The 9,595-nt window shown below is 37.8% G+C and overlaps 1 protein-coding gene across 1 annotated transcript; it reads right to left on the minus strand.

Annotated features, from left to right (window-relative positions):
• On the minus strand, nt 1–4,269 carry LOC144564850 (probably inactive leucine-rich repeat receptor-like protein kinase At5g48380). Its single transcript, XM_078314459.1, has 4 exons — nt 4,035–4,269; nt 2,561–3,006; nt 1,497–1,964; nt 1–1,284 (listed from the first exon to the last, which is right to left on the minus strand). The coding sequence occupies exons 2-4, from the start codon at nt 2,927–2,929 to the stop codon at nt 298–300; spliced, it is 1,824 nt and encodes a 607-aa protein (XP_078170585.1). The 5' UTR covers nt 2,930–3,006; nt 4,035–4,269; the 3' UTR covers nt 1–297.
• Nucleotides 4,270–9,595: the final 5,326 nt, after the last annotated feature.

A 9,595-nucleotide genomic window follows, 5' to 3' on the forward strand; every position in this document is an offset into this window, starting at 1 on the left:
TTACACCAACTGTATTTATTTATCATTAAAATTCCAAATTGAGACGCCTATTACTAGCATAATTAAGCAATAAGATATTTTACATCAAAATTTAAATGAAAAAAAATTAAGGCAAACATGTGCCTCACTGAAGATCTCAAGCCATTGGCAAACTACAGACTATTATTATACAAACAGTCACTAGTGTTTGGATCCCAATTATACTTTTCAATACATACTAAAATAACACTTAAAACTATATATATATATATATATATACCGAACCAATTGTGCCGAATTTTCAAGCTACTTTTTCAATCAACTGGCAACAATGAGCTCGTCAAAGCCATCATGTTCTGCAGTCTGATCTGTCATAATTACATCATCGCCCCCCGCACTAAAGTGGTATTTTTCTCCAATAGCCCTCAACAGTTGGTACACCTCAAACATAGTCGGCCTCTCTTTTGGGCCCGGCAACACACATCTATAAGCCACCTTCAAAAATTGCATAACCTCACCCTTTGAATTATCATCAGTCCCAATTATGTTCCTATCCACCGCCTCACCAAGAGCATTATTCTCTGAAAGGTGTTGTACCCACTCTACTAGGCTTCCCTTGAACCTCTCAGGTGCTCTAGAGACTTGAGTAGGTCTCTCTCCAGTGACCAATTCAAGCAACACAACCCCAAAACTATATACATCGCCTTTTGGTGTTGCAACAAGAGTTCTTGAGTACTCTGGAGCTACATATCCAAATTCACCAAACTCACCATTAACAAATGTGCTCAAGTGGGTTTCTATCGGGTTCATCAACCTCGCAAGCCCAAAATCCGATATCTTCGGCTCAAAATTCTGATCCAGTAGAATACATTTTGAGCTTATATTACGATGTAGGACTCTAGGGTTACAGGTGTGGTGGAGCCATGCAAACCCACGGGCTGAGCCAATGGCTACCTTGAGCCGTACCGACCATTTAAGCTGCTTAAGTTGGTCATGGAGCATCCCGTTCGGCATGTAGTGGTACACCAAAAATTTCTCATTTTTGGCAACGCAATACCCAATCAAGGGCAAGAGATTCTGTTGCTTGATTTTTCCTAAGGTTTCCATCTCAGCCTTGAACTGACTCTCAGAATGACTAGAGTCTTGCAACCTCTTTATGGAGAGGAAAGTACTGTCTGGGAGGACGGCCTTGTAGATGGACCCGGTCCGGCCAGTTAGAATTATGTTGTCATTGCTGAAGTCATCAGTAGCTTTCATTAAGTCGGCTAACTTCATCTTTGAGATTGAATTCTCGAACATGGAAACCTATGCAACACAAAAGAACAAAATGAAAAAAATAACGATACAAAATAAAAGAACTCTATTTTTATTTATTCATCTAGCATGCTTACCAACACGCCGTTCATGCTGGTTGAACCGATACCTAATCACTTTTTAATAATCTTCAACTAGAGTATTCTTTTACAAAAGAAAAAACATAAAGCGTTATTATGCAAAATGCCCCAAATAAATAATACCTTAGATGCTTTTGCACTCTTGAGAACCTTAGCCCATTTGTTCCCCTTTGGATCCTCCTCCCTCTTCCGCTTCGGCACTTTTCTCAACAACACGAAAACCACCACTCCAACCACTAAAACAACCACTACTATGCCAGCCACCGCTGACCCAATAATCACCCCAAAATTACTCTTCTTCGATGATGCCGCACAATTTGTATTCAATGGAGCCCCACATAGACCTGAGTTGTTCGCATAGCTCTCGGCTGGGATCTGGGCTTTGAATGAAGGGATCTGGCCTGAGAGCAAGTTGTTGGCCACATCAAAGCTGCTGAGGCGTGACAGTGTGGCTAGCTGTCCTGGGATAGGGCCTGTAAGTGAGTTGTCTTGGAGGTTTATGGAGTTCAGGTACTGGCAGAGTGACAGATTCACCGGGATTTCACCATTGAACGAGTTGTAAGAGAGGTCCAAGGAAGTTACAAATGGTACCTATTTGTAAAGAGGGACAATAGAAGAGCAGGATGTCACTGAAAAGATTTCAATCCTGTCAAAAGAACTGACTGTGTGTAACAGAACTGAACAGACTTGTTTCTTATCAGAAAAAACCTGACTGTGCTAATGAGTACTGATACTGGAGAGTCCAATTTAGTGATTTCAGTCAGTTGACCTGATCGTAAGTACAATGTTCAGTCCTGTCAGAAGACCTAACTAGTACATACTAAATGCTGATACTGCAGATCCAGTCTCAGTAAAACACTGGTCAAGTATGCACCAGTAATGGAGAGATCAGTCCTTTTAGAGGACATAACTGGTACAAAATGCTGCTCAAACCAGTCCATTAGCATATCAGACTGGAAGGTACTGATTCTGGAAGATCCAGTTTTATAAGCAAGTATGTATTGGTACTGGTCCTACTGCAGTGTAGTGGAGAATTATTGAAGCCCATTAGAAGCCAACATTCTGTTCCACTGGAAACCTGACTGGCACTGACCAATTACAGGAGTTCTGTAATTATGCTGGTAAAGTCTAAGACATGTACCATAACCAAAAATTATATTTACATATAAATTAAATAAATCTCATACCATGATAGAGATGTTCCCCGGGATGGACCCTGTAAAGCTGTTGCGAGAAAGATCCAAACCCGTCAAACTCCCACACAAATTAAGCTGAGAGGGAAAATGTCCCTTAAGCCCCATGTTAGTAAGCCGTAAATTCAAAACTCTATTCTCATTATTATTCCAACATTCAATACCATAGTATTGACAAATAGATCCTGGAGTGGAGTTGGTGAAAGTCCATGAGCTCAAATAGCCATTTGGGTCGGAGATCTCGGTCTTTAAGGTCTTTAGGCAGATGACATCATCAGCGGTCGTTGCACCTTGAAGTAAGCTTATAATTAGAAAATGGGACAGAAAAGGCTCTATAAGGTTTAACAGATTAGGTTTTCTCATTGGGTGTCTATGAAGGAACACAGGGGTCGTTGCGGAGGTTCTTCAAATAAGACCCTCAAATTTTGGAATTACTGAACCTGCAGGAAATTAAAACATTAATTAGAAGACCAGTCACGACACCTTCCATCATTTTTGTTTCTTCATGATCATTACTTTCAGGATTTTAAATGTAGCTAAACCATAATAAAGCTGTCATATGGCAAATTTAGTAATTATTTAAATTTAAATTTAAAACACCAATTAGAGAGCCAAATTCAGTTGTACCACAGCATGAATAATATACCAGGATTCTGTGGTTTACAAGGTTTTGAGCATAAACACCTCTGCCAGCAAAGCCTAACAAAGTTACACACTAAAATCTAACTGCCTGGTACTGGTGGTATATCACTTATATGTTCTTGTATTTTTATATATATATATATATTTTTTAATTCAAAAAGAACTATTACAGTGCTCATAACCAGCACACACAGTAAGAGTACTTGACAAATTGTGTATATAATTTTGTTTTTGTTGTTTTAATTTTCTGTAACTAAAACTTTTTTATCAATATATCCGTTGGCAGCACTTTGCTGCCAACCATAAAAAAAAAAGTACTTGACAAATTTAAATATTTCAATTTCCACCATATTAAGGGAAATTATCCCCTGTAATATAATACTTAGGATTACAAAAAATTATGATTATTTCATAATACCATGTAACCAGTGAAGCAAGGAGATGAAAATAGACGCAGATAAGAATGAAAATATCTATCTGGTGGAAGAGATATGAAGAAAAGCTCAAAATACTTTGGTCAAACAGCCAATTTTGACCATAAAATACGACATGACTGCATGCCTCTATAGTTTGAAAAATTAAATATACAAAACTAACGAAGCCATAAAAAATATATTTACAGAAAAACAAGCTGAGTCTTTTGTTCAGCTAGAACCAAAATAGTTAATTGAAGTGAGCAAGCTAGGGCTCGGGAAAAAAAGATTAAAAGAAAAAGAGAAAAAAACAGACATGGAGCGAATCAGTAAAAGCAATACCAAAGCAAACGAGAACAACTCTTATACTAAAACAAGAACAAAAAAAAAAATCCCCATGTATGATTACTTACAAGGAGAGACATAGGTGCTGGAGCGAATCGGAGAAAAACCCACCCAGGTCGTAAAAATCGGAAATAGACTGTGAAATTGGATTGTGTTGAGGCGTATCTGAGAGGAGAGAACGCGGATTCAAAGTTGAATACTTGAATGAATGAGTGGGAGAAGATTATTTGACTGGAAAAAGCTGTGGCCTTTTTTGTCTTCAGCTCACTTTGAAGTTTCACCCGTATTGAAAGCAAAGGGGAGACGACTTGAAGTCTTTGCGTCTTTATTTGTTCTTAGTCAGAAAGAGGAACTGACAGCCCAATCAACTTTGCCCTTTTTGTCTTTTCTTCCTTGAAATTTCCTTAATTTATTATAAATGATTAATGAATCTATTTCTCTGAGGTAAAAGAATATTTGTGTTTGTATCGCAGCCATCCGATCGGAATCCGGACCAATCCGGTTCGAGGTGAAACGTACGGGGATGCTTTAATAATCGTGCCGATTCTTATTGGACGATCCAGATCCAAAATTAAATATTCTGTTACCTTAGGTGATACGAATTCGTGATGATGCAGGTCCTCGGAGGCTAAAATAGTAGTCCACATCCTCTAACAGAATATTTGAATTTAGATCCGAACCGTCCGATTGGAATCGGGGCCAATCCAGCCCGAGATGAAATGCACGGGATACCTTTAATATTCGTGCCAAAACAATTGACGGTTCGGATCTGAACTTAAAAGTTAAGTTGGATCAGGTGATATGAATTCAAAATATCGAATTTGTCTTCACGGGTAAAGATTTCTTATCTTGTTCTCACAAGTCAGTGTGAATCCGAAACTCGGATTATTAGGAATTATAATAATCAGCAATGAATGTTGCGTGTGGAATCGGATTCGGGCGAGTCAACTGGCCGAGTAACCCGACTTAATACAACGTAAAAGTAAAAATATTTTTGACTTGTTGATATATTTTTATTAAAATTAAATCATAAATAAGTAATCTGAAAGTTGGAGCACGTATTCTTAAAAATAAAATATTTCACTAATTAGATTGGTTCAGTATGAGATAATTTAAGTACTAAAAAAGTTAATAAAATAAGGCTAATTTTCTAGTTTTCATTATTTATTATGACGTAATTTGATTCTGCGATATCAAACATAACTTATGATAAATATATGCAAGTTTTTCTTTTCGTATCGAGCAAAATTTGATATTTTTTTCTCAATTTTTTTTTTGTTAATATTTTGAAATTTGTAAAAATTTCAAGACATAAAATAGAAAAATAACAACTACGAAGGTAATTAAAACTAAAAAATAAAAAGGAAAAATATACAGTGTATTTTTATCTACTTCTTAATGATGAGTTTGGTTGCTGTCTTATCATGTGATATCAGTGGTACTTGTTATCAATTTAAAATTTGTCAGATTGTATTAAAAAACGAATCTAAACTATTCAAATTGATATACTTCATAAGTATGCATTTACATGTAGAATTTATAATTTATAAATTATTTTAGTATCAAATCAAGTTTTAAAAAAACAAAGAAAAAATAATGAACTAAAATTAACTTAAAAAGCTCTCATACAAACCACTTGAATCGATAATAATTAAATTAAAAAATTATAAATTTTTATATGTAAACACACTACTCATGAAGTAGATTGGTTTGAACGATTTGGATTAGTTCTTTGATATTAATTTGATAGATTATAAATTTGCTGATATTAGTATGCCTGAAATATCAGGTCATTAGTTCAACAGAGTAGTTTTAACTTCATGCAACGTACGAACTATATGTAATGTAGGGCTGTTTCAATAGTATGTGCGCTGCATGAAACCAAATATACTCTGTTAACATCTTTACGCAAAATATCGGGAACCCATTTTTACAGCGTGAAATTTTGTGCTTACAACGTTTGAATTTTTCACGGACCAAAATGCCCCTACAACGAAGACGGGCAGCGGAATAGATTAACGGGCAGACTCGGTTAGACCATTCTCCCAGCATTTTTCTCTCTCCTCCTTTCGACCCCTTCGCGATACTCTTCCTCCTGGCGATTGACGATTCTCCAAGTGAAAAAAAACCTAGAAAAAGAAAAACCTGCGAGTGCTTCTGGCGAGTGCAAATCTCGTCTCGCTCTTCTCCCCCGCGACACTCTAGCTCACCACACTCGCTGCGCGCCTCACACCGCGTCGTTTGCGCATTTTCTCGTCCATCTCCGGTGGTGGCGGAAAGGCGCGGCGACAGCTAGTGCTTTACTCAAAGCCTGGTTGCTGCCTCTGCGATGGCCTCAAGAAGAAGCTCAGCGTTGCTTTCTCAGTCGACGAGCCCCACTCTCTCCACTCGGTGGATCTGCAGGCACGAGCTTTGCATGCCCCCTTTCCTATTTCTTCCCATTTTAAGTTTCTAATACTTTACACTTGTAATTTACAGTCCTGATTATATACCAATACAGATTTAATTTGTTATGATGAATCAAAATCCATACTGGTAAATAGTGCTCTACAATAGAAAGGCAACAGAAGTTGTCTATCTATATACATACTAAACAACTGGTAAACTTCACTTTAGTCTCTGGTTTGTCCAATTTTGTATAATTTAAATTAAAATGTTCAATTAAAGTTGGATTAACTGGTTGATGAATTTTCAAAATTGAGAAACAATTGAGCCGTTATTGTATCGATGTATCATTTTATGTATGAGTCGAGTTCTGTTAATTAATTGTATCTATCCTTTGTTTACTAGTGTACATTGATATCACTTTATTAGACCTATTATTTCGACTTGTTTCCATACAAAAATCTATGTTTTGAACCAACAAATGGTGCCTTTTACATTGAATATCCATAGAATGTGGTACTGCTATGTTTTGGTTCTTACTTTGCAGGAATCAGGCGAAAACGGGCAAAATCAGGGAAGTTACTGAATTCTGAGACATCTGATGCGACCCTCATCACATCTGACGCGACCCTCATCACATCTGACGCGACCCTCATCAGAGCCGACGCGACCCTCATCAGACCTGATGCAGGTCGCATCGCGAGATTCCAGAGCAGACAGCAAAGGCCCAATTAAGGCCCAGAATTGAAGCACTCGTTTTGAAATGTCTATAAATAGACCACCCCTGCTACCAGGGAGGGAGTTCCGAATTTGAAGATTCAAAACCTCAAGAATCGGAGTGTTGATCAAGAAAGAAGAGAGAGATTGGAGATCGCTTGGAGAAGAAGAGAAGATTGCAAGATCCTCTCTAATCCACCTTGGATCTTCGAGCTTCATCATGATCTCTTCTCTTCTCCTATCTTTTATACTTTTTTTCACCATGCTTGAGTAGATCTTTAGTTCCTAGGGTTAGGATGTAGTCTCTAAACTTTGTCTTTGAGTTGAATGTTGTTTTGATCTAAGCTTGAACTTGTGTGATTCCTTGTTTGAGTATTCATTGATTGCTTGATTTTGATTGCTTGATTGATTCTTGATTGTCTACTGTTAGATGTCTAAAGCATCTCTTCTAGTAATTTGGCCTTGATGTTTCTTGCAATTGTGATTTAGCATTTGAAGTAGATCTAAGATCAATAGTAGCCGAGAGGTGAACTTTCCATTATCGAAAGGTTGTGGATACTTCTAGCAAACCAGACAAGCAATTTAGGTTAGATACCAGTAGGTGAGAGCTACAGGTTGAAGCCTCGCACAAGAAATCAACTTAGATAGGAACACATGTCAGCTCTGCTCGAGGGCCATGCGACCCGCATCAGAGATGATGCGACCCGCATCAGAGATGATGCGACCCGCATCAGAGATGATGCGAGTCGCATCATACGGGTCGCATCAGAGATGATGCGAGTCGCATGATAGGTCCAGAGAAGGCAAAGTTTGGGATGAAACCTGAAACCCTGGGAGCGCCTTTTATCATTGTTCAAAACCAAAACCTTTAATTGCTTTCATTTACTGTTAATTGAATTGTCACTCGAAATTAGGAAATATAAACAAACCAAACCCAACTTTTCACACTTCTAGTACCTAACTCGGATTCGTAGGAATTTAGAATCGAAAAGAACCGTCCCTGTGGATCGATACCCGATTATACTCCTCGATAGGGTTGTGCACTTGCAACCCTAATCGGAAGGTGTAACCGCGGTTTTAAAAGGTACGCTCCCAAGCGTACCGAAACTTGCGTTGCGCTTTCACGCGAACATACATAAAATGAATGGATGCTTATAGCTATCTAATTTTATTTATCTTGCATTTGATCTTTTGGGTATGAACTTGCTTCTGTTGCAAATGATGGAGAGTTGAAGTTGATGATGTAACCATAGTTTTATCCATATTTGGATTTAGTTTCAATCCTTATGATTATTGAATATTAGTATAGTTTCAATCAAATTTTTTAATATGAAACTTCTTTAAGTTAAATACAAAGGACACCCATAATGCAACAAAATAGAGATGAGAAAATATTGGTTAATTTCTGAACAGAAAAGCAAATTAGAGTTGGGCGAATGTGCTTCATGAAGCAAATTTTGTTAGGTTTATGATTTACTAATTATTTATTTGGTTGATTTTTGGACATGTATCAACTAAAGAGGACATCAAAGCCCATCTAGTTAAATAGATGCATGAAGAAGGATTTTATTGAATATTTTTACAATATCTCTATCCAGTTCAAGATATTCAGATGACCTATGGAGATTGATCGGCGTAAAAGCGCAACGCAAGTTTCGGTACGCTTGGGAGCGTACCTTTTAAACCGCGGTTACACCTTCCGATTAGGGTTGCAAGTGCACAACCCTATCGAGGAGTATAATCGGGTATCGATCCACAGGGACGGTTTCTTTATCTAGAATTTTACTTAGCTTAGCTAAAGACTAGAAGTGAGAAAAAGGGGTTTTGGTGTTTAATTTTCCTAAGGAATCAACTCAAGCAATCACGCAATGATATAGAATAGTAAATGTGCAAGAAAAGGTATAAACTGTGTGTTGATTTGGGATAAAAGGTGTTTCAAGGGTTTCAGACTTCATCTCTGATTTGCCTCTAGTGGTACGGCCAGGCCGCACCAACCTGGTATGACCAAGCCGTATGGGGCTTGGTACGGGTAGGCCGCACCACTCTTGTAAGGGCCGTACTGGTTTACCAGAACAGAGCTTACAAGTTCGAGTTGATGCATTTCTTGCTGGTACCTCGTATTAAACTCTTGATAAAGGTTCAATTGACCATACCTAAGGTTCCTAAACCTCAACTCTCGTTTGTTGGTTCAAGATCTAAGTTTTGGATTCAATTCTTCACCTTCTAGGGTTTCTAAACCTCAACTCTCGTGTTTTGGTCCAGATCCTCTAGTTGATTGATTGGAGATCTAAGGTAACCTCTAATCTGTCGATTAGAGGAGAATTCAACCTTTCGGCTTCAATTCGATCAAGTCTACCTAAAGGGATTGGTTTGGTTGAGAGAAGGCAATGGTCACATGACCTTGTTAGGGTTGATCTACCACTATAGGCACACCACATGCAATCACAGAAACACAAAGCAATCAAGAAAAGCAAATTCACAATTAATTCAATCACAAGAGTTCATACAAGATCCAAATCAAGAAAAG

Source organism: Carex rostrata, chromosome 13 (assembly GCF_964058835.1).
Source record: "Carex rostrata chromosome 13, lpCarRost1.2, whole genome shotgun sequence".
Taxonomy (NCBI): Eukaryota; Viridiplantae; Streptophyta; class Magnoliopsida; order Poales; family Cyperaceae; genus Carex; species Carex rostrata.

Excerpts from the sequence above, each read along its gene's own strand:
- LOC144564850 (XM_078314459.1), bottom strand. The coding sequence starts at position 2,929 with ATGAGAAAACCTAATCTGTTAAACCTTATAGAGCCTTTTCTGTCCCAT. Across the intron at positions 1,965-2,560 it reads CGGGGAACATCTCTATCATG|GTACCATTTGTAACTTCCTT; the intron begins GTATGAGATTTA and ends CTTTACAAATAG. Across the intron at positions 1,285-1,496 it reads AGAGTGCAAAAGCATCTAAG|GTTTCCATGTTCGAGAATTC; the intron begins GTATTATTTATT and ends TGTGTTGCATAG.